The 25537-nt window shown below is 35.6% G+C and overlaps 1 protein-coding gene across 6 annotated transcripts in view; it reads right to left on the bottom strand.

Annotated features, from left to right (window-relative positions):
• Window positions 1-1523: 1523 nt before the first annotated feature.
• The window catches only part of SPATA7 (spermatogenesis associated 7), a 64281-nt gene continuing 40267 nt past the window's right edge, over window positions 1524-25537 (bottom strand). For 4 of the 6 annotated variants that reach the window (XM_050798545.1, XM_050798543.1, XM_050798548.1 and 1 more), the window contains 8 exons: window positions 25206-25339; window positions 13446-13918; window positions 12441-12510; window positions 10717-10832; window positions 8694-8747; window positions 6720-6797; window positions 2379-2433; window positions 1524-2146 (listed from right to left, as the gene is read on the bottom strand). In XM_050798545.1, coding sequence (XP_050654502.1) covers window positions 1562-2146; window positions 2379-2433; window positions 6720-6797; window positions 8694-8747; window positions 10717-10832; window positions 12441-12510; window positions 13446-13918; window positions 25206-25339 — 1565 coding nt within the window. In that variant the 3' untranslated portion in view covers window positions 1524-1561. The remainder of the gene's footprint in view (window positions 2147-2378; window positions 2434-6719; window positions 6798-8693; window positions 8748-10716; window positions 10833-12440; window positions 12511-13445; window positions 13919-25205; window positions 25340-25537) is intronic. The other 2 variants (XM_050798546.1, XM_050798544.1) reach the window with 1 other exon arrangement.

Here is a 25537-nt window from a genome sequence, read left to right on the forward strand (position 1 = left end):
AAGAGAGCTGAGGTTATTTCAGGAGGTTTAGGAGGACTGCAAGAGGGGAGAGATGGTGTTGCTTAGAGGGTTAAAGGGAAGAAGTCCAGAGGTGAGGGCTGAGGGGCAGGTGTGCCAAGGAAGGGTTGCAGCAGGGTGAGTTGGGGATTCTGACAGTGGGGGTGAGAAGTGGGTTGGGTACTCAGTCCCACCATATTGTGCTTTGCAGGTGGTGCCTGCATCTGAATCCTGAAGACAGTGGTGATGGTCAGCATCCCATGAATGAGATGGACATGTCATCCATATACCACTAAAAATCAACTCTCAGCTCTCCAGGGGTATGTACCACACTTTGGGAAACACTGCTACGGCCAAAGGATGATAAAAGCCTGAGTTAAAGAACAGGATACTTGGAAGTCACTGCTAAGTTTTTGGAAGAATACTTGGGTTGCATTTTTTTAAACATAAAATTAAAATATAGCTTATAAAAACAAAACGGGTTGTTTTTATCCTCCACAGTATCTAGGCATGAAACTTTGTACATAACGGGCACATGAATATTCAATTATATTATTGTAAATAGTTGAAAAGGTATAATTAGAGATGAATCTTCTGGGCCATGTTCTAATAGTAAGGGTCTCATTCATGAGCTACAGGGGAGGGGAGGGCTTCAGACAGGTCTGACTAAATGTTTGCACTCACAAGAAGAGACAACATCTCAGCTAGCTGACAGAATTCCCTGGGTCACTGACAACTGAAAGGTCCTCGAGGCTGTAGATATTGCAGGAAAGCGAGAAAAACGAAATTAAAGATACTGCAGACAAGGTCCAATGCTTCAAGACCCACACCAGATCACAAACCATTTCCCATAGCCGACAAAACCGCTTATGTCTGGGTAAAAATGTTCCTCTGAGAACATGGGTAAAATATGTTTCCTCTGAAAAGTGATTTTAGAAATTGTGGCCAGCAGGTCCTCAGATGACCCCAGTGATTGCTGTGTTCTGGCATTCACACCCTTGTATATATTCCCAACCCTTAAGTGTGGGCACTGTGATTTGCTTCTACCCAAAAGAACATGGCAAAGGTGATAGAAAGTCACTCCTGTGATTATGTTACATTATATAAGACTCCATCTTGTTAGCAGAATCTCTCTGGTTTTCCTGATATCCTTAAAAAAGCAAGCAGCCATGTTATAGCTTCCCTAAGGAAAGCGCCAAGTGGCAGAGAACTACAGGCAGCCTCTAGCCATTGGTCAGCAAGACAACGAAGCCCTCAAATCTACAGCTGCAAGGAAGATAATTCTGCCAACAAGCCTCTAAATGAGAACACAGCCCTAGTCACTGCCTTGATTGTGGGGTAGCCTTGTGAGACCCAGGGCAGAGGACCCAACTAAGCTGTGCCTACATTCCTGATCCGCAGAAACTGTGGGATAAATAAACATGTGGCATGTTAGGCCACTAGGTTTCTGGTAACTTATTATTGCAGCACAGAAAACTAACACAGAAATCTTATACACACACTTTAAAAAAGGAAGAAAAGTAATATTGAGTTACTGGCCATTTGAGGTATTTATTAATGAAGATTAAACATCCAAAGGGCAGTCCTCAATGCTCATTTCCATGATTTTAAGAGTTGATAATTCCATGTCATGATTATTATCACCTTTGACACTGGAGAACTGAACAGACTGGGAGAGTGATGTGTTAAGACTGCATGATCCATTTGAAATCTCAACCTTTTCAGGGTCACTGTCACCTTCAATGACATTCACAGAAGTTTCCTGATCTGTTAAACTGTCTGAAATACTTGGATTATTTTCATCCAAAGTTGAAGGTTCAAGATTCGTTTCATCATTCACCTGTTGAATTATAACCCCTTCTGAATGCTTTGATTTATAAAGAGGCAAGAAAAATTCAGTTGGTGAAGAGAATATCTCGTTCTCATCTTTTGGTGCAGACGATAACATATTCAAAGCCTTTTGGTATTCTTGACGTTCCTGCTGAATAGTTACTTCACTTTCATGTTTTAATTCATTTGGTTCTGAATTCCCAGCCTTTTTAAAATCAAATAAATTCAACATATCAACATCATTTTGCTTTACTGAGTTTTCCTCTGACGTGCAGCCTAAGTCTACCTTCAGGACATGCAGCAGGTGGCGCATTTTTTCCTAGGATTAAGAAAAGATGAGAATAATTACATTAATTGAGTCAAATCAAATTTTGACTGTAGTGCTGCAAATCTCACAGGATTAATACTTTTCCTTTCACTTCTCCCACCACCACCCTCAAAAAAGTTCAAGGGAAAAAAAAGCTTTTAATGTATTGTTTGAAGGTATGAAAAAACCGTAAAATTATTTTTACATTAGAATTTTTCTAATGAAGTTATAAGGAAAGACAAACCTCCTCCAAATGTTTATTTTGTTTTATATGTCGCTCGAACAGTCGTTCTAAAAACCTACAAATGATAAACAAAAATGTTAATGTTTCAAAATCAGAAAATCATCTAAATATAAACTAGCCATGTAACAGTGAAACTATAAAGGTTGAAAAACGTGTTTTAGATTATTCTTTTTCTCTGTAAAGCTGAAGACTAATGCTTTCCTGTTCTATGTTCTTCCGTTGTGCGTTTGCTTCACGTTACATGTTTCTGAAAGACTGTATGCTACTTTTATTTCTTTGAATAAAATTCTCCTTTTTCTCACCCCACCTCCAAAAAGCTGTTTTTCTCACAGACATATGCAAACACCCAAAGCCTCTCTACCCCCATCTTTACACACACACACACACACAACCAAACCCTAAAGAAAAGCCTTTTACAGAGATATTTTATAATCCTTCCTAAATTATACTTTTAAAAAAATCCTATATTAAAGTATAAAACACCAATGAACAAAATGGAAAAGGACACCAAAAAAAAAAAAAAAAAAAAGGAAAAATATTCCAAATTCATGGATTGGAAGAATCAATATTGTTAAAACATCCACACCATCCAAAGCAATCTACAGAGTCAATGCAATCCATATCAAAATACCAGTGACATTATTCACAGAAATAGAAAAAAAAATCCTAAAATGTATATGAAACCACAAAAGACCCAGAATAGCCAAAGCTATCCTAAGTAAAAAGAACAAAACTGGTGGGATCATATTACCTGACTTCAAATTATACTACAGAGCTATGGTAACCAAAACAGCATGGTCAGGCATAAAAACAGACACACAGACCAATGGAAGAGAATAGAGAACTCAGAAACAAATCCACACACCCACAGTGAACTCATTTTTGACAAAGTTGCCAAGAACATACACTGGGGAAAAGGCAGTCTCTTCAATAAATGGTGATGGGAAAACTGGATACCCATATACAAAAGAATGAAACTAGACCCCTATCTCTCACCACATACAAAAACCAAATCAAAATAGATTAAAGGCCAAAATATAAGTTCTGAAACTATGGAACTACTAAATGAAAACATTGGGAGAAAATCTCTAGGGACTAGTCTGGCAAAGACTTCTTGAGTAATATCCCACAAGCACAGGCAAAAAAGCAAACATGGACAAATGGGATCATAAGTTAAAAAGCTTCTGCACAGCAAAGGATATAACCAACAAAGTGAAGAAACAATCCACAGAATGGGAGAAAATATTTGCAAACTACCCCTCTGACAAGGAATTAATAACCAGAATATATAAGGAGCTCAAACAACTATTTACTATTAGGTTTATAGCGAAAAATCTAATAATCTCATCAAAAAATGGGCAAAAGATTTGAATAGACAATTCTCAAAAGACATATGAATTGTAAACAGGAATATAAAAAGGTGTTCCACATCATTGATCATCAGAGAAATGCAAATCAAAACTACAATGAGATATCATCTCACTGCAGTTAAAATGGCTTATATGCAAAAACAAGCAATAATAAATGCTGGTGACAATGTGGAGAAAAGGGAATCCTTGCACACTATTAGCAGAATGTAAACTATTAGTTCAACCCCTATGGAGAACAGTTTGGAGGTTCCTCAAAAAACTAGAAATTGAGCTACCATATGCTCCAGCAATCCCAAAAGGAAGGAAGTGGATATCAAAGAGATATCTGCACTTTTATGTTTGTTGTAGCACTGTTCATAATAGCTAAGATTTGGAAGCAGCCTAAGTGTCCATTAACAAATGAATGGATAAAAAAATGTAGGACATATACACCATGGAGTACTATTCAGTCATAAAAAAAGTAGGATCCTGTCATCTGCAACAATATGGATGGAAATGGAGATCATTATGTTAAGTGAAATAAGCCTGGTACAGAAAGATAAACATTGCATGCTCCACTTATTTGTGGGATCTGAAAATCAAAACAATTGAACTCACAGACATAGAGAGTAGAAGGATGGTTAACAGAGGCTGGGAAGGGTAGTGGAGGGCTGCAGGGGAAGAGGGGTAGTTAATGGGTACAAAAACATAGAAAGAATCAATAAGATCATTTGATAGCACCACAGGGTAACTACAGTCAATAATAACTTAATTGTACATTTAAAATAAAGAATGTAGTCAGATTGTTTGTAACTCAAAAGATAAATGCTTGAGAGGATGGATACCCCATTTTCCGTGACGTCCTTATTTCACAATGCTTGCCTATATCAAAACATCTCATGGACCCTTATATACACCTACTGTGTACGTCACACAATTTTAAAAAATAATGAAAAAATTTAAAAATTCCCACTGATGGTAAATCCACATAATAACTTAAATGTTATCACTTATTAAGTTCCATTAAATGCTACTGTGCTAGCCATAATAATCATTTTACCTCTAATTCTGACCAACGTAGGGAGGGAAAGATAGTGTAAAAACCATTTTAAAGATGAGAAAGCCACATCTCTAAGATGACAATTTCCTCTCCCCTGAGGTCAAAAGCCATTAGGGGAATTTAACCCACATGTGTCTGGCTCCACATAATTTCTTCATTCTAAAACACCATGCTCACCTCTCTATCACAGGAATGTCCAACAGTTTCTTAAAAAACAACTAATTTCCTTTGTTATCATTTGCTAGCATCAGTGAAGTTATGAGCCAACCTCAGAGTTAGTAGTTCTGAATTATTTCACAATTTTTTTAAAACCCAAGAAATCTGTATTCTACTTTTTACAACTGTTGTTAACATTTTAGAATATTCACTACTAGGCATTTTTTCTATTCATTTGTATTTCTTTACCAAATTGTAATTAAACGATACATACTATTTGGGTATCTATCTTGTTTTTTTCTTTTTTCTTTTTCTTTATTTTTTCTGAGACAGAGTCTCGCTCTGTCGCCCAGGCTATAATGTTGAGGCGCGATCTCGGCTCACCGCAAGCTCCTCGTCTTGGGTTCACGCCATTCTCCTACCTCAGCCTATAGCTAGGACTACTGGCACCTGCCACCAGGCCTGGCTAAATTTTTGTGTGTTTTTAATAGAGACGGGGTTTCACAGTGTTAGCCAGGATAGCCTCGATCTCCTGACCTCATGATCCACGCGCCTCGGACTCCCAAAGTGCTGGGATTACAGACGTCAGCCACTGTGCCCAGCCCTATTTTGTTTTTTCTAATCAACGACACATATCTTTAACATCTTTCTGTATCTGTAAATTCACTTCAACATCATTTTTAATCCCTAAGCAGACCTTACATTTCACATATATCCCACAGTTTATTCAACCAAACATTTACCATTAAACATTTAGGTTGATTCTGGTTTTTGGTACTATTATAAAAATGCTGTAATAAATAGTCTTACACGTGATAAAAACAAAATTTTAAGCATAAATACGATTTTGTATGTGTATTTTTTTTCTTGTGGTGGCAAAAACCAACAAAACTTATCATCTTCACCATTAAGTGCACGATTGAGTAGTGTTAAGTATATTCATACTGTGATACAGATGGCTAAAACTTTTCATTATGTATCCTGAAACTCTTTACCCATATTATGTGAATATTATTTACCAACTTTTTAAAACGAAAGCGGTCAAAAGAATTAATGTCAAAAATCTTAGGTCTTTTTGATATGCCTTTTTATGCCAATAATGAAAATGTTTGCTTTAATTTTTTTAAAAACTTGATGTAAAGGATAGAAATAATTTATTAGAAATGTCTATGTTTGGCATATTATTACAACAGAGAAAGCAAGTAGTATACATAACAGGGTCCTAGGTTACATAACATAAAGTAGAGCCCAGTGCTCAAAGAATCTTAGATACATAAATGTTCAAGCTAAATTCAGGACACACAGTTTCCTTAAGCTATGCAATAGCTAATCTGGTTTTGCAAACTTTTCATTTAACTTGCGGTGCACAAACCTAGCTCTTAATTTGTTCTCATTTTACTAGATCTAATACTAATAATGGTTGTACCAAAAATGCTTGCCTTTGATTCTCATGACAGTTTTAGATAGTAAAATGGGATTATGAAGCTTTGCAAATAAGTGGTAAAGATCTTCCTTCACGAGTCACTTATAATACAAAGGATATAATATTAAAGTGAATAAAAGCTCTATTCTTTAATTCTCCCAAGTGATGAACTTCCCCTAGAGTATGAATTAAACATTCTTTACAATTACAATAATAAGTTTCCAAGAAAGCAATATATTTTTTCATTTCCTAGTATGGGAAAATAACTTTAAAATTTTAACATCATATGAAGAAATATGAAGAATATTTAACGTACTCCTGAATTGCCATAACACAATTAAAAAAAAACTAACCTGTTTGAAAATAAACCAAGTTTCAAAATTTCATCTGTTACATCTTCAATGAAACTCAGATACAACAGTTCTTCTTCGCTGTAAAGGGAAGGCAATATACAGCATAAAAATTATTGCTTACTTATTCTGAAAACTGTAAGAAACATTAGTACCTAATTAGAAATATCTATCTCTACCATTACCAATGTACTTCTATCTCATATTACTAAGGGGAATATTACAAACAAACATGTCTACCTTCTCAAATTATGCAAGGATAAATATTTATTAAAGATAATGACCTAATAGAGTAAAATTTCAAAGATATCTGCAACATCCATAGCAGTAAAAAATAAGCAGAATTAAACAACACAAAAAGAGACCAACGACAAGGGGCAATCAAATGCAATCCACTGGGAACAAGCACCCTCAAGGAATGTTTTAAATTTCCTCTGGCTCCTGACCAGGTCCAGCAGCAGAGGTGCAAGCCCCTCCGCAAAGCATTTGCAAGAAGGAAAAGGAAAGTTGTCCAGAGAAGCAGGAGCTTCAACTAAGAAGTCCTCTCCTAGCCCCAGGCCAGCATCTTCTCATCTTAAGGTTGAGAAATTCACTAAGCAGAAAAATTTATTTTTTCTCTCAAAACGTTTGGAGACAAAATCTCAAAGGAAAATTTGTGATCATAAATATTGTGGTAATTTTTAACTACTTGAACACACCTCCCTATTATAACTATATTTTAGTAGCTATTATAAGAAAGTTAGGATATTATTGTATGTTTGATTTTAATTAGCTGAAATTAGAGAATTAGTACCAAATGTAAGTAGCAAGTAACTAAATTACTGAATAAGCAAATATAAGGGAAGAGTTAATAAGCAAATCAAATAATAGATCTAAATGTTTAATAAAAAGTTATACTTTCAAACTGATTCACAGGGTCTCGCTTGTTTAAAAACAGCATATTTGAAAATAAGTAAAATTTTATAAATTATTTTCCCTAAAAAAAGTAACTTAATTAAAACAACATGAAAATCTACGAGTAAAATATCTGCAAAGAACTGCTGAGATTAGAAACCTCTGGAAAGAGTATCCTGAACTACTAAAAGTCTGTATTTCTCTAAAACTCTTCTTTATTATTTTATTATTTTTACATATAAATAAGAATTATGGATACTAATTATTAAAAAGTATCAGGTATTAGCTTAGGGACAAACTTCTACTGGAGATAAAAACGACGTGATTGACAATTGCTCCAGAAAGTTAAGTTATTATTTCTCAAATAAATTTGAGAAAATTATTCAGGTCATTTTCTCAAATTTAGCATGTATTATATGGTTGATACCCCAAAGCTGGTTGTAAGACAGATTAGCGTTCACAGATGAATGGATAAAGAAAATGTATATATACACAATGAAATACTATTCAGCCATAAAAACAAATAAAATCATGTTATTTGTGGCAACATGGATGGAACACGGATGGATGCTGGTGAAATAAGCCAGCACTAGAAAGTTAAACACCACATGTTCTCACTCATATGTGGAAGCTAAAAACAGTTGATTTCATAGAAGCAGAGAGTAGAACAGAGGATACTGGAGGCTGGGAAGGGTAGAGGGGAGTGAGGGACAAGGTGAGATTTGTTACAAGATACAAAATTATAGCTAGATAGGCGGAGTAAGTTCTAGTGTTATATACCACTACAGGATGACTACTATGGTTAACAATAATACATAGTTTCAAATAGCTAGAAGAAGGATACTCAATGTTTCCAACACAAAGAAATGATAAAACCTTTGAGATGATGGATACACTAATTAAACTGTTTTAATCACTGTACAGTATAAGTATCAAAACATCACTAGGTACTCCACGAATATGTACATTTATTACTTGCCAGTTTTAAAAAAAGAGATTATTGTTCAATCCTGACTTATTTAATAATGGTTTCTATGATTCTTAATTCCACTATGCAAAATGAAGAGGTAAAAAAGATCTTACTCAGAGTAGATTTTACTAGTTGCTGGGGGCTTCAGGGAATACTGACACACTGCCCTAGAAAGAAAAGTAGTTGAGCAAAACAATGGTTGGCATACAATAAGTATTCAGTAACACTGTATATTAGTACAGACTGAATATCCCTCTTGGAACGGAAGTGTTTCAGATTTTGGATTTTGGAATATTTCCATTATATACTTAGTAGTTGAGCATCTCAATCCAAAACTCTGAAATCCAAAATGCGCAAATGAGCATTTCCTTTGGGTGTCACGTCAGATTTTGGAGTATTGTGACTTACGGATTTTCAAATGTGGGATGTTCAACCTGTAATTACACTTTTCAGCAATTTTTAAAGCACTCTCATATCCATATCTAATTTAATATTCTAAACAACCCAGTCAGGTATGTTGGCTGTGTATTATTTTTACTATTTACTGATGAGTTCACCCAGTGTCAGAAAGGCTAAGTATAACTTTCCAAGGTTAATGTTAGTAAGCAGCAAAGATAGGTTTTTAAACTACTCTTCTACTTATAAATTCACAATTCTTTTCAAAACTACACTATGGCATTTCTCTAGTATAAACAATGACAATTTGACTAAGGTTAATGTATAGATAATGCTAGATATAGATACATTACTATGAAGTATTTTTTTTTTTTTTTTTTTTTTTTTTGAGACGGAGTCTGGCTCTGTCGCCCGAGCTGGAGTGCAGTGGCCGGATCTCAGCTCACTGCAAGCTCCGCCCTCCGGGTTTACGCCATTCTCCGGCCTCAGCCTCCCGAGTAGCTGGGACTACAGGCGCCCGCCGCCTCGCCCGGCTAGTTTTTTGTATTTTTTTAAGTAGAGACGGGGTTTCACCGTGTTCGCCAGGATGGTCTCGATCTCCTGACCTCGTGATCCGCCCGTCTCGGCCTCCCAAAGTGCTGGGTATGAAGTATTTTTAAAGCTGGTCATCATGATAAATTTTGTTACTCAGTTATGTTACCAATAATTAATTTGAAGCTAAATTTTATTCAGGTATACTCAATTATACTATTTTACTTTACTTCTTTTAGAAAGTATTAGAAAAGATAAATACTCCTTTCCTTAAGTCATTCTTAATATTCAGTGAAGACTGGCTCAAGAGCAGTTTATATTAATAAATAATAAGTTATATGTGTTGAAACACCAGAAATTTCAAAGACAGGGAAGTTAACAATGAACTCTCCACGGCCTTAGCAGGTGAGATCTTCCTAGCAAAGGCCTGAGGGAGAAGCCAGAGCCTGAGGGCATTGTGTGTACTTTCCTAGTGATCTGCTACATTAACACCTCATTCTTGCCCTCTTTTTAATCTCTACTCCTTCCTTTCTTCTACCCCCCTCCCCGCCCCACATTTCATATCCATTCTCTGACACTGGAAATACATTTGACAACTGAAACTATCAAGGCATGTTTTAGGTTTTCTACTACCTGCTAATTAATGTATAATATTCCTTAATCACTCAACACGATGAGTAATTTTTAAAGAGTGTCTCCATTGCAGTGAGCTCAGACCGCACCACTGCACTCCAGCCTGGACAACAGAGAGAGACTCTGTCTCATAAATAAATAAATAAATAGTGTCTTCATATAGCACAGATAGGTCAAGCACTAGCATATGATGAATATTCAAAATCACAAATTATGACTCCTCAAATGGTACAGCTCTTCAGCATTATTTGTGGCATGTAAACTGGTTAGCATCACTGTCAGAGGACTTGTCTTGGGGAAAATTATTTTTTTAATGAATAGTGATGACAAATAATACAAGTTGGCGTGGCGTTTTCCTTTACTAATGAATTAGCAAAATTAACTCATTTAAACCTTTACTAAGCACTTAAATTTGTGAAATTTCCTTGGTAAAACTAAAACTGTTATTGAATTACATCACACCAAAATAGACTACAGCATGCAATTAAATAGTACTTATGTGGCAAACACTATATGTCTGTTATACAAGAAGGCAATTAAAGACAGTTGAAATTATTTCTCCTGTGAACTGTGTACCTTGGCGAGGAATGCTGAAGAGCATCATCCTTAATCTCATCCCATGTTAAGTCATGCCCTTGTAAAGGTAAAGGGGCTATTTTTTCTTTGGCATCATATGTCACACAGTTAGATGCCTGGGGATGCAATAAAAAAAACTTCATTTTTGCTTAAAAATACATTATGAAAGCAGAAATATAACAAATTTTAAGTGAACAGAGATATCCAGTAGATAAAAATTATACAGTATGACAAAGAATATTTTAGAATAATTTTTCTATCCATTCAGCACGTTTTTCTTAAAGATAAAATGACTTATTTCTTGTATTTTAATGAGTGGCATTTAAATAACACTAAGAAATTGTCACAAATAAACATATAAAGGGAAAAATGAAGCAAATTTTCAACTTTTAAGTAAATTTGAGGGAACAAAGTCTCATTATTCAGAAATTCAAATAGCTCATCTGTTTTACATGCCAACATGTCAAATATGTAGAAGCAGTGGTAGCGCTGGCAGCATGAACAATAATATTAACAAAAATAATGGCAGCTTACTTTTATAGACTCCTTACTATGCACCACAAACTGTGCCAAGCATTTACTCACATCGTTAGAGTTAATCTTTACCGTGACAATTTATGTACAGTGCTTTACAGTTTTAAAGGTGCTGTTAAAATGTGGATCTACTGCAGTTAATACTGGCTTCTTCAAGTCAAGTACTGATGGCACTGACTGTGGAATATGAGGACACACATTTTCTTGCAGGATTGTAAATAAATACTGTTTCATGTTTATGTAGTTATCTGCAGAGTTAACTCATTCCCAAAATTTCAAGCTAGTCTATTAAGCCCTAGCCCAGGCTAGGTACTTTGCCTACATCATTTACTCCTCCTAATAATCCTGCAAGTTAAGTATAGTTTTTCTAGATGAGGAAATGCAGCTCTCAGAGAATAAGTGATTTGTCCTTGGACCTTAAGTGGCAGGGCCCTGTGTCAAACAACATTAATGGCTGAGATGGAAAACGACCACCTTCTACCCATTTTCAGAAGGGAAGGAGGAAGTTGAGTATGATTATATTTTATTCTTCTATCTCTGGATCTGTGTTTGACATTTTAATAGACAAACCATTTTTATAAACAACAAATTTAAGTCAGGACACAAGTGCAAGACTGACACTCCAAAAATAAAACAATTTATCTCAAAATCAGACTCAAAGTTGCAATATTTTAAAAGAAATGATGCTAAGAATTCAAAATATAAACCCTGTAATAAACAGCTTTATGGTCTAGAAAAAGTAGAGGTAAACATAATAACAGCCACTTATTCTTATAAAATGTATACTTTCCAATCATGTAATATGTGGCAATTCTTTACAAAAAAAAAAAAAAAGGGATAAAAACTCAACTTCTGCACTACTCTGCTGGCTCCTCTAGTAATCCAGGTCTGCATCTTTGTAAACAATACTTAAGGTATTTTACTGATCCTTCCATCTGTCCAGCCAGCCAACCAATCATCTAGGAAAGATGTTAGTAACAAATGACTTCCCAGATTTGGCAGGATCCACCTGGCCATTCAGAGAGCTATAACCATTTGTAAACAGCCAGACCTTCTGTATACTGGCTATATCATGTATGATAAGTGCTACCAACAGATTATTCTTCACAGTCTAAATAGCTGTACATATTCTATTTACAGAAAAATATCTGTAATTCAAATGTAGCAATACTAAAAGATTTCATACTTATTACCTGCTTTATGTTCATTTCTGATTCTGTCACATTTTTAGTCTCAGCTGTCCCCAACTCAGATTTAAAGCTGTAATAATTTAAAATAAATAACTGTTAATCCTTCAAAATATAAGCACTGTGGTAACAAGGTTTACTGGCTAGAAAAAATAAACTCAAACATAAAAGAATGAGATCCATCTGTTCTTATAAAATACATAATTTTGAATTATTTGATTTTATTTGATAAAATATCTGCAGACTCATCTGATATTACTGTACCTCTTACCTATATCCAAAGAAAAAAAATACTAATCTTAAATTGTTTTCACTTTCTAAAACAACTAAAACCTAGTGCCGGTTAAATTGTTTATGTAATACTAGAAAAACGATCACAATACAAATCTGCTAAATCTCAAAACTTGACAAGATTTTTTTCTTCAGTCATTTGGCAAACTTTTATTGAACATTCACCTTGTGCCACACACTATTGTATTTGAAAACATTATTGAGGCAAATTATACTTAATTTCCAGAAATTATCCCAATTTAAAATTATTCTTGGCAGTTGTTGCTATGAAGACTGGCCTGAATATCTGCAGGGAATGGAGCAGAGGGGTAGATGGATAAAGGGTTAGTTTCTTTCCCTCTATAGCCCATATTTTTGCCACTTTTAACATGAATCAACATGCATATTTACACAAATGCTGTCTGATGACATATTTTAAGAATTCTCTGAAAGTATAATATTTAAAAACATACACAATTCTTGAACCATGCTTGAAACAATAAAATATGTAATTCATACTTATAAGGCACTTGACCAGTGTAATATTTTTTGCTATTTTTCAGCAATTACTCTGATAGTTCTAGTGATACACAGAAAAGGAAAAGTCACATTCATCTCATTCCAATCCAAAGGGCACTACCAGATCTTAAGGCTGGCAGCAGCAAACAAGGAATATTAATTCGTTAATTTTCATTTAATTTCCTGAAGGATTTACTATTGGTTGTTGATGTGTCATACCTTAATTCAGTCTGGGTTTCAGCTTCTATCCGTTGATCTGCAAAATCCTTTTTTCTTTTGGCAGGTGTATAGTAGCGATACTGTGACAGGAAAGATTTTGCTTCTGTTTTTAAAGTGCGGGGAGTGAATGGCAATTGTTTGTTAGAAAAGAGTTCAGCATGTTTATCCAAAAGATCCCCACTGGGTGCTTTCGAAATGACTAACTGAAACCGGTGGGAATTTGGGAATGTGCTTCTGGGCCTTCTGCCATACAGGGTTCCAGAGCCCGGTTTCCGGGGCCCGGAGGCTGCATAATCCACGCTGGACGGGGAGGAACTGGAGTTCTTCTCAGGACCATTTGTGATGACTTTATCGGATTTATGTAGGCTTAGGTGTAGTCTCTCAGAAGAGGGTACTAGTGACCTTGCAAAGGATGAAAATCCATTCATTTCTTCTTTTAACATGTCATCCTCAATTTGTGGTTCACCTGAGGGCTAAGAACATTTGACATGACAGTCATCAACTGCATTACAAATTCATGTAATTGGGGATTTTGAGATTATACATTAAAAAAATGATAGCCTCAAGGATTTACAAAATTAACTGATATGTTCCTGAAGATGTTAATATTTTATTTGAAGTTCTAGTCAAGTATTTAAACTAAGATTAAAATTTAATTCCAAATATAAGTAGTAGAGCAATCAATTTCCTTTCTGAAATTAAAAAAAGATGAATAACATACCTATTTTGGGGATCTTAAACTTGCATATTAAGATCTATTGGGAGATCTCAGTTTTATCTGAAAGTTTCCACACAAATTGTGAGCACCAATGCCCTTCTCCACCACTATTAGTGGCATCATCCTCATCGTCCTGTCTTGTCACTATTGGAGAGTACAGTGTAAGCCATCCCTCTGTGATGTCAAGCATTTAAAGAAATGAAAAGGAACTTCTCCTCATAATGTATGGAGCCCTGGCTTAGGTAATTGATAATTTAAATATAATTAATAAATATTTATTTCATAAAAATTTCATATATATTTCTCAACTTATTTTCATTGGGGTGGAGGTAATACTTTGAAAAGGGAGGCATTTTGACTTGCTCCATTTCTTTTTGGCTTAACTTCAGGAAAACCATTTCTATAGGTTATCTGTAAAGTTTAAAAACACAGATAATATTTTATTCTTTTATAAACTGAAAATGTCTAAGAAGCTTTGCCTGTGACTTCAGCCCTTATGGACACATCTGTATATCCTTTGCAAAACTCTGAGGCACTTTCATTAGGTAGAGGGGAAATTACAAGGAGGTTACAGAAATTGAGGTAAAACTCGCTAGGATTTAGCCAGTTATATGTGTCTTATAACCTCATTGGGAGGAATAACAAGGAGAAGATGGACAAGTTGAGTAAGGAAAAAGCCAAGTGCTTCCTGTATGCAAGCTACTGCTCTTGACATTGAATAGAAGAGGAATAATAAGAACTTCTGTCACTGCTACTAATACATATGGTGTGCTACTATGTGCAAGGTACTGTACTAGTTAATTTTCTTGTATAGCTCATTTAATCCTAACATCAACTTCTGGGTGGTAATACAATTATTACTCTATTTTACAGATAAAAACACTGCTCTGAGGTGCCGAATCTCACAGATTTGAACAGAGGCAGAGTCCATGTTCTTTGCCACTTTATCATATTGTCTATTTTAAAACTTATTTGAAAATTATATGATTTTAGATTTTTTTTACAGCATAAAAAATCTTAAACTGATTTTAACTCTTTTTCTGGGAACAAATAAGTCAGCTAACCTAAAGTTCTGATTTATCAAAGCAAAAAACTGCAGATAACTGGACATTGTGACTACTACCTAAAATATGTCAAATCACCTTTCCTTTCCAACTGCTTTACAACCTTATTCCAAATACAAGACAAAAGTACTCAAAGCAAGTAAGTATGCCGACATTAAATGTTGAGTCACTAGGGTACTATTTGGTAAATGACTTCAAGATGTTAGTTTTTATAAATAGTCCTAAATGATACTCACACTACAGCTTATGTACCAGAAGAGTTTAGCTCCCAAAGAAGAAATTTCTAAGTACAGTCTAAAAATATCCTATAGTGCAATTAATTAATAAGCACGGGAATTATTTACACTTAGAAGAACAGCACAAACTGAGATCAGAGGAAGAAGAAAGAAATGCATAAGGCATTATGATTGCCTGTAAAGAAATTTTATCAGTAATGATTATTTAATAAACAAAATGAAACACCAAAGAAAGTCTTTGTAAAGGGTAGAAGCATATGTTAAGCTATCTCTCTGAAATGGGATGGAAAAATTGCTTCTGAACTTATTGGAAGCATGAAATTTTTCTCATTTTTGTATCTTATAATTTCTACCTTATATCCTACTTTTTCTTTCCTTGGAAACCAGTAGACTACAGTATAAAATCCACTGCACCAATCTGCATCTTGTTTCCTTAGTTATGAATATCAGAAAACTGGGATAAAGATATTTGTGCAGAATATATGTTAACACACTGGCAGAATCCCAAAACATGAATAGCAGATCACTGTAAAGAAGTTCTGAAATCAGAAAAGGGTTCATCAATTATATGCCAATGGAGCAGAGTCTCGTGGTACCCTGAACACTCACTTTCTTATGTCATTCTTAGTTTATGAGGTTTGTTGTGCACTGTTTCTGTGATTTCAGGATTTATGTAAAGTAATAGCCATAACGTAGTTTATATACTCATCATACTTTCATGTCAAGAATTTTACAATACAGAACTCAGTCTAAATCAATCTTTTTTAAGGATGTCAGAAGACATAATGTATAATAATTTTCCAATTGTCAGATTTTTAAACAGTTGAAGAGTCAATTCAATTGTAGAACTGGATGGGTATAAATTATTTTAAAATCTAACATTTGTTTGCAAAAAAGTTTCAAATTATATATAAAAGAAACATAACTCTTGATTTTCACTATTTTATATTGTTTTTAAAAAGTTTCCCAGATTCTTTTTTTAAATCGCACTTTGTTGCCCAGGATGGAGTGCAGTGGTCTGATCATGGCTCACTGCAGCCATGACCTCCTGAGTTCAATTAATCTGCCTGCCTCAGCCTCCTGAGTAGCTGGGTCCACAGATGTGCACCATCATGCTTGGCTTTTTTTTTTTTTTTTTTTTTTTTTGGCGGCGGCGGGGGGAGGTATTTTTTGGTAGAGACGGGGTTTTGCCATGTTGTCCAGGCTGGTCTCAAACTCCTGGGCTCAAGTGATCTGTCTATCTCAGTCTCTCAAAGTGTTGGGATCACAGGTGTGAGCCACTGCTCCCGCCTCTTTTCTAGATTTATTCAGAAATATAGATCACACCCACATATTCACTTAATCTTAAAAGCACACGGTAAGTGCTACACCAGTGAAGCAAATGAGTAGTAAGGGAGCACTGACTAAGTAGTGAATGACTCAGAGTTACAGGGTGAAGACTGGAAGGGCTTAGGAGGGTTCTGAGGGTGACAGCATGTGAGTCAGAGTATGAGAGAAGAAAAGTGGCAAGAGGATATGGGCAATTATCATAAAAGGTTTTTGATATAGGGACCTTTATAATACATATAAAGGGCTAATACATTCAGAGGTTAAAGCCAATATTTTAACTATAGCAGCCTTTACAGTGAATACAAATTATAACCATAACAGGTGTCTGTTAACCATAACACCCATTCAATTATCCAAATATACTGCCCAAAATAAGGCTTGTAAGACAATCTGAGTGTATCTAAAATATTTATTATCAGGGCTTATAAAAAATGTAGGCCAACTGCAAGTTACTATGAATTCTAAATGGAGTCAATAAACATATAGATAAAATAATAAATTAACAACTTTATGGAGACAAAAAGTTATAGGGTTATAGTTGCTATTGGAAAAATGAAAACATCTAACATTTACGGAAATATATTAAGATATAAAATATGTAAATAATATGTATTTATATTTTACTTTATTATAAATATATAAAATACATTAAAAAGATATATTAAAATATGATTTGTACTTTCAAGAAACCCCATTCTTATCTCAAAATATAATTAGTAATTTATACTCATGCTGAATAATAGAAACAAATTTTAAATTTTCAGTTACAAAGTACAATCGCTAAAAATGAAAATACACCTGTGAGTCAAACATTGAGGAACAGATTCCCAGATAGCAAAGTATAATACAGAGCAGATAACAGATTTATTCTAAAGGAAGCAGCTCTATTCCTAGTCCTTTTATCTACATAATAGCCCTGTGTCTCTCAATCATATTCACTGCTTCCCCTGATGACTCCCAAATCTATTTTCAGCCCAGACCTCTTTGCTGACACAGATACTTATTTCCAAGTGTCTATTAAATATACTAGATGTTCCAAAAGCACCTCAAATCAAACACAGCCAAACAATAAACTCCTATCTTTTATTACCTCCAGCCCCAAAGAAAACCTGCATTTTATCCCATTATATTTCTGTGAATGATGTGCTCTTCACATCATCCACTCAGTCACCAAGCCCTGGAGATTCTACTTTCTTTTTTTTTTTTTTTTTTTTTTTGAGATGGAGTCTGGCTCTGTCACCCAGGCTGCAGTGCAGTGGCACGATTTTGGCTCACTGCAACCCCGCCTCCTGGGTTCAAGCGATTCTTCTGCCTCAGCCTCCAGAATAGCTAGGAGTACGGTGCACTCCACCACGCCCAGTTACTTTTTGTATTTTTAGTAGAGACAGGGTTTCACCATATTGGCCAGGCTAGTCTCAAACTCCTGACCTCGGGATCCGCCTGCCTCGGCCTCCCAAAGTTCTGGGATTACAGGGGTGAACTACCGTGCCCAGCTGAGATTATACTTTCTAATGATCTCTTAAATGTATTCCATATGCTCTCTCTGCTGTCTTAGAATCATGTCTTAATTACTGCTTCCCCGATTACTGCAACTGTCTTATAAGTGTCCTCCACTGTTGTCAGTGTAGTCTGTATAGTGTCAGTATGATGACATAACTTCCCAACTAAAAACTGGTCTGTGGCTCCCAGCATTTCTCAAGGAAAAAAATCCAGACTCATTATTATGGCATTGGTATTTGGTAAGCAGAGCAGTCAGTCTGGCTTTTGCCCAATAATCCATAGTTTTGTTTTAAACCACATCATGGGTGCTGAGGCAGAAAACAAAGCTCTAAGAGATCATGCTTGAGAATCTGGGATTCTCTCAATGGCTACTCCTCAACTAGACGACTTGCAAGGAAACTTCCAGGACCTCCTGAACCCTGGCACTGAGCTGAAGGAGACTGCTGGCCTTCTAATACCAATTCTAACAAATTCAAAAAGGAGACAGTGGGGAAATCTAAACATTAGATATTTGTTACTAAAGAACTGTTATTAATTAATTTTTTTTTTTTTTGAGACGGAGTCTTGCTCTGTCACCAGGTTGGAGTGCAGTGGTACAAATTCGGCTCACAGTAACCTCTGCCTCCTAGGTTCGATTCCCCTGCCTCAGTCTTCCAAGTAGCTGGGACTACAAGCGCACACCACCGCTCCTGGCTAATTTTTTTTGTTTTGTATTTTAATAGAGATGGGGTTTCACCATGTTGGCCAGGATGGTCTTGATCTCCCGACCTCGTGATCCGCCCACCTCGGACTCCCAAAGTGCTGGGATTACAGGCGTCAGCCACAGCGCCCAGCCTGTTATTATTTTTTAAAGCATAATAGTATTGTTGTGGTGTTAAAAGTCTATCTTTTAGATACATACTCATATATTTATGGATAAAATTATATGGTGTCTGGGGTTTGCATCAAAACAACCTAGGAGAGTGAGTGGATATATAGGTGAAATAACACGGGTTCTGAGCTGATGATTGCTACAGCCTAGGTGATGGGAACATACGGGCTTATTATACTATATTTTTGTAGATGTTAAGGTTTTCAAAATTTAAAAGTTCAAAAAATGAAACCACACATAAAAAGAAAACAAACTTACTGTTTCAGCTGAGAGACAGAGATGGAAAGAACACAGCTCTCACCATTACAAGAAGAAAAAAGCTGAACAATCTGCATATTAATGATTTTTCTTGAACTAATGAGAAAACTGAGGACACAGAGCAAACAACTAACCTGAAATCTGGAGAGAGATAAGTATCTGAGCACTTGCTTACTTGGGAAAGATGCCATGGAATGCCATATAAATTGATAAGATTATGCTATAAATATTTGTTAATTTCCTAAAGACTGAGTGTGGACTAGTGATGTGCTCAGGTCTGTGCTGGACCTGAGGCCCTGGGGAGTTTGTACCTCTTGCAGGCTTTTCCTGTAGGAAACCTACCACAAGCTTATAGGGAAGAGCAGAGAGAATCCCTTTCCTACCTTGGTGTGGCTTGGGGAGAGAAAGAGCAGTCACTGCAGAAAATCTTCCTAGACTTACTTTCCCATTCTCTTTTAAGGAACAAAAACCTTAATCTGCAGGGGGAAAATCCCTTCATTTTTGCCATATAACAGAATCACAGAAGTGACATCCTATTATCTTTGCCATATTCTACTGAGTTACAGGTCCTACCTGCACTGAAGAGGAGGGGATTGCTTAAGGGTGTGGGTCACTGTGGGGGTGTCGTCTTCGAATTTTGTCTACCACATTGAGTCAAATAGAAAGTATGAAATAAGAAGGCAGATTCACTGATTTTTTGGAGGGTTTTTTGTGTCTCTATCTCCTTCAGTTCTGCTCTGATCTTAGTTATTTCTTCCCTTCTGCTAGCTTTTGAATGTGTTTGCTATTGCTTCTCTAGTTCTTTTAACTGTGATGTTAGAGTGTCAATTTGAGATCTTTCCGGCTTTCTCTTGTGGGCATTTAGTGCTATAAATTTCCCTTTACACACTGCTTTAAATGTGTCCCAGAGATTCTGGTATGTTGTATCTTTGTTCTCATTGGTTTCAAAGAACATCTTTATTTCTGCCTTCATTTCGTTATGTACCCAGTAGTCATTCGGGAGCAGGTTGTTCAGTTTCCATGTAGTTGAGCGGTTTTGATTGAGCTTCTTAGTCCTGAGTTCTAGTTTGATTGCACTGTGGTCTGAGAGACAGTCATCTCACCCCAAAATCTCCTTAAGCTGATAAGCAACTTCAGCAAAGTCTCAGGATACAAAATTAATGTGCAAAAATCACAAGCATTCTTATACACCAGTAATAGACAAACAAAGAGCTATATCATGAATGAACTTCAATTCACAATTGCTTCAAAGAGAATAAAATACCTAGGAATCCAACTTACAAGGGATGTAAAGGACCTCTTCAAGGAGAACTACAAACCACTGCTCAGTGAAATAAAAGAGGACACAAACAAATGGAAGAACATACCATGCTCATGGATAGGAAGAATCAATATCGTGAAAATGGCCATACTGCCCAAGGTAATTTATAGATTCAATGCCATCCCCATGAAGCTACCAATGAGTTTCTTCACAGAATTAGAAAAAACTGCTTTAAAGTTCATATGGAACCAAGAAGAGCCCACATCTCCAAGACAATCCTAAGTCAAATGAACAAAGCTGGAGGCATCACGCTACCTGACTTCAAACCATACTACAAGGCTACGGTAACCAAAACAGCATAGTACTGGTACCAAAACAGAGATATAGACCAATGGAACAGAACAGAGTCCTCAGAAATAATACCACACATCTACAGCCATCTGATCTATGACAAACCTGAGAAAAACAAGAAATGGGGAAAGGATTCCCTATTTAATAAATGCTGCTGGGAAAATTGGCTAGCCATAAGTAGAAAGCTGAAACTGGATCCTTTCCTTACTCCTCATACAAAAATTAATTCAAGATGGATTAGAGACTTAAATGTTAGACCTAATACCATAAAAACCCTAGAAGAAAACCTAGGTAATACCATTCAGGACATAGGCATGGGCAAGGACTTCATGTCTAAAACACCAAAAGCAACGGCAACAAAAGCCAAAATTGACAAATGGGATCGAATTAAACTAAAGAGCTTCTGCACAGCAAAAGAAACTACCATCAGAGTGAACAGGCAACCTACAGAATGGGAGAAAATTTTTGCAATCTACTCATCTGACAAAGGGCTAATATCCAGAACCTACAAAGAACTCAAACAAATTTACAAGAAAAAAAAACAAACAACCCCATCAAAAAGTGGGCAAAGGATATGAACAGACATTTCTCAAAAGAAGACATGCATACAGCCAACAGACACATGAAAAAATGCTCGTCATCACTGGCCATCAGAGAAATGCAAATCAAAACCACAATGAGATACCATCTCACACCAGTTAGAATGGCAATCATTAAAACGTCAGGAAACAACAGGTGCTGGAGAGGATGTGGAGATATAGGAACACTTTTACACTGTCGGTGGGATTGTAAACTAGTTCAACCATTGTGGAAGACAGTGTGGTGATTCCTCAAAGATCTAGAACTAGAAATACCATTTGACCCAGCCTTCCCATTACAGGGTATATACCCAAAGGATTATAAATCATGCTGCTATAAAGACACATGTACACGTATGTTCATTGCGGCACTATTCACAATAGCAAAGACTTGGAATCAACCCAAATGTCCATCAGTGACAGACTGGATTAAGAAAATGTGGCATATATACACCATGGAATACTATGCAGCCATAAAAAAGGATGAGTTTGTGTCCTTTGTAGGGATATGGATGCAGTTGGAAACCATCATTCTCAGCAAACTATCGCAAGAACAGAAAACCAAACACCACATGTTCTCACTCATAGGTGGGAACCGAACAGTGCGATCACTTGGACTCGGGAAGGAGAACATCACACACCGGGGCCTATTATGGGCGGGTGCGGGGAGGGATTGCATTGGGAGTTAAACCTGATGTAAATGACGAGTTGATGGGTGCAGCACACCAACATGGCACACGTATACATATGTAACAAACCTGCACGTTGTGCACATGTACCCTAGAACTTAAAGTATAATAAAAAAAAAAAGAAAAAAAAAAGAAGGCAGAAATAAAAACATATTAAATGCCCCATTAAAAAGACAAGGATTATCAGATTGAATAATCTGACCCACCAAATACTAACCTAAAACATTAAGATTGGCAGGTGATACTTAAAAAAAAAAAGAAGAAAACATTAAGATTAAAAAACAGAAAATGATATACCAAGTAAATACTAGTCAAAATAAAGCTAATTTAATTATATCAGTATCAGAAAATATTAATAGAAAAACCATTAAGGTAAAGAAATTCAAAGCACAGTGCTAACAGGTTCAGTTCACCAAGAAACTACCTCCTTCAGGTTTTTCTAAATCTGTATTATGTATCTCTAATATCTCTAAATCTGTATTATGTAATAACATGCATTCAAAATATATAAATCAAAAATTAATAGTACCACAAGGAGAAATAGCTAAATACATAATTACGTGGAAGATTTCTCTCAATAACTGATAGATTAACCAGACAAAAATAATCAATATGTTATAAAAGATTTGAACATCTGGAAAATACAAAGTTTAATAATATACTATATATTAAATACTACATGCAAAAACTATAGAATATATTTTATTTTCAAACATATAATGACACAGTACATTTAAAAAAAATTGTCCACCTACTGTGACATAAAACAAGTGCTCAATAAATTTCAAGAAATGGATATAATACAGATGTTTCCTAACCACAATACAAAAAGGCTAGAAATCTGTAACAAACAGTTACTAAGGAAAAAATAGATATAGAGATTAAGAAACAGTTCTAAATGACTTCTGGGTTAAATAAAAAAATCATAATGAAAATTGTAGGCTGGACATGTTGGTTCACGCCTGTAATTCCAGCACTTTGGGAGGCTGAGGTGGGCAGATCACTTGAGGTCAGGAGTTAGAGACCAACATGGCCAACATGGTGAAACTTGACTCCACTAAAAATACAAAAATTAGCTGGGCATGGTGGCAGGCACCTGTAGTCCCAGCTACTTGGGAGGCTGAGGCACGAGAACTGCTTGAACCCAGGAAGTGGAGGCTGCAGTGAGCCGAGATCACACTACTGCATGCCAGCCTGGGTAACAGAGCAAGACATTGCCTCGAAAAACAAAACAAAAAAAACAAAAAAAAGAAAATTGTAAAATACTTTGAATTGAAACATAATAAAAATATCACATATCAAAACTTGTGGGATGCAGCTAAAGCTGTACTTGGTGGAAAATTTATAGCGTTAAAAATGCTTACACTAGCAAAGAAGTAAGGCTGAGAATTAGTAACTTAAATAAAATTAGAGATAGTACAGCAAAATAAACCCAGAGAAAGTCAAAGAGGGAAATAAAGAAAAAGGCAGATATTAACAAAACAGAAAACAAATACAATAGAGAAGATTAACACAATAAAAAATGTGTCCTTTAAAAAAATTTACTCAATCTCTGATGAGAATGACGAAGAAGAATGAAGGTACAAATAAACTACCTTAGGAATAACAAGGGGAAATAATACATATTCAGGAGAGATTAAGAGAATAGTATGAACAATTCTCTGCCAAAAATTTACATAAAATGAACAACTTCCTACATAAATATAACACTGAATTCATTCTATAATGACCTAAAAAATGAATCAGTAGTCAAAAATTTTCTCATTAAAAAAACACTTTAGGCCCAGACAATTTTAATGTTGAGTTCCATCGAATTTAAGGAACAAATAAACCCAAATGTACACAAGCTAGTCTAGAGTACAGAAAGAAGAAACAGTACCCAGTATATTTTATGAGGTTAGCATAACCAGACACAAGGAGTAGAAAAAATGAAAATGACAGGCCAGTATCAATAATGGATAGATGCCAAATTTCTAAACAAAATGTTAGTAACTAAATCTAGCAATGAATAAAAAAGGTAATGTACCACGACTAAGTTCTGTTTACAACAGGAATGCAAAGTTGGTTTAACATTGAAGTCAATTGTTGTAATTCATTACATTAACAGATTAAAAGAGGCTCAGCACGGTGCCTCATGCTTGTAATCCCAGCACTTTTTGGGAAGCCAAGGTCGGTGAATCACTGGAGGTCAGGAGTTTGGGACCAACCTGGCCAACATGGCGAGACCCCATCTCTACTAAAAATAAAAACATTAGCTGGAAGTCGTGGTGGGTGCCTGTAATCCCAGCTACTCGGGAGGCTGAGGCAGGAGAATTATTTCAACCCAGGAAGTGGAGGTTGTAGTGAGCCAAGATCATGCCACTGCACTCCAGCCTGGGCAACAGAATGAGACTGTATCAGAAAAAAAACAAACAAGCAAAACAAAACAAAACAAAAAAACCACAGATTAAAAAGAGAAAAATTATATCATAATATCATCATTCCAAGAGATGCAAAAAAGGATCTCATAAAATTAATATCCATTCAGCAGAAAGGGGGAAAAAAAACTTCACAAACTAGGAATAGAACTTATTTAACCAGATGTTTGAAGGTATCACAAAAAACCTATAACTGGAGTCTGCAAACTATAACCTTCAGGCCAAATCTGACCCAATGTCTTCAGTTAATAAAGTTTCAGCAGAACATAGTTACGCCCATTTATTTATGTACTGTCTATGTCCGCCTTCCAATGGCAGAGTAGTTGTGACAGAAACTGTATGGCCCCCCGCCCTTTTAAAATATTAACTATCTGGATCTTCACAGGAAAAATTTGCTGACCCTAAACTATAGTAAACAAAGTCAGACTGTACCACTAATGAAGTACCATAGAAACATTTGCTTTAAAAAAATAAAAATACTATCTTACCTTTTGTAAGGTGTTAAAAAGTGACTTGGAATTATTTTTAGAATTGGCTCGCATTGCAGTTTTAGTTAATTTGAACTCTTTTTCACATCGTGCTAATTCCTTTTTGAGTTTCTCTCTTCGTTGTTGGTCTGCATCTAAAAGGGAAAACAAATCTTTCAAAATATGGAACAAAATAGAAAATTTTTTTTCCGTCTTGTTAGAATAATAAACGGAACATTTTTCTTGTTAAAATGTTATGATATGCAAATAGAAATCCATATACTTTCCTATATAAAGAGTTACACATTTTAAAAATTATTTATTTCACATGTGCCTCTAGATATTAACTAACA

Source organism: Macaca thibetana, chromosome 7, assembly GCF_024542745.1.
Source record: "Macaca thibetana thibetana isolate TM-01 chromosome 7, ASM2454274v1, whole genome shotgun sequence".
Classification (NCBI taxonomy): domain Eukaryota; kingdom Metazoa; phylum Chordata; class Mammalia; order Primates; family Cercopithecidae; genus Macaca; species Macaca thibetana.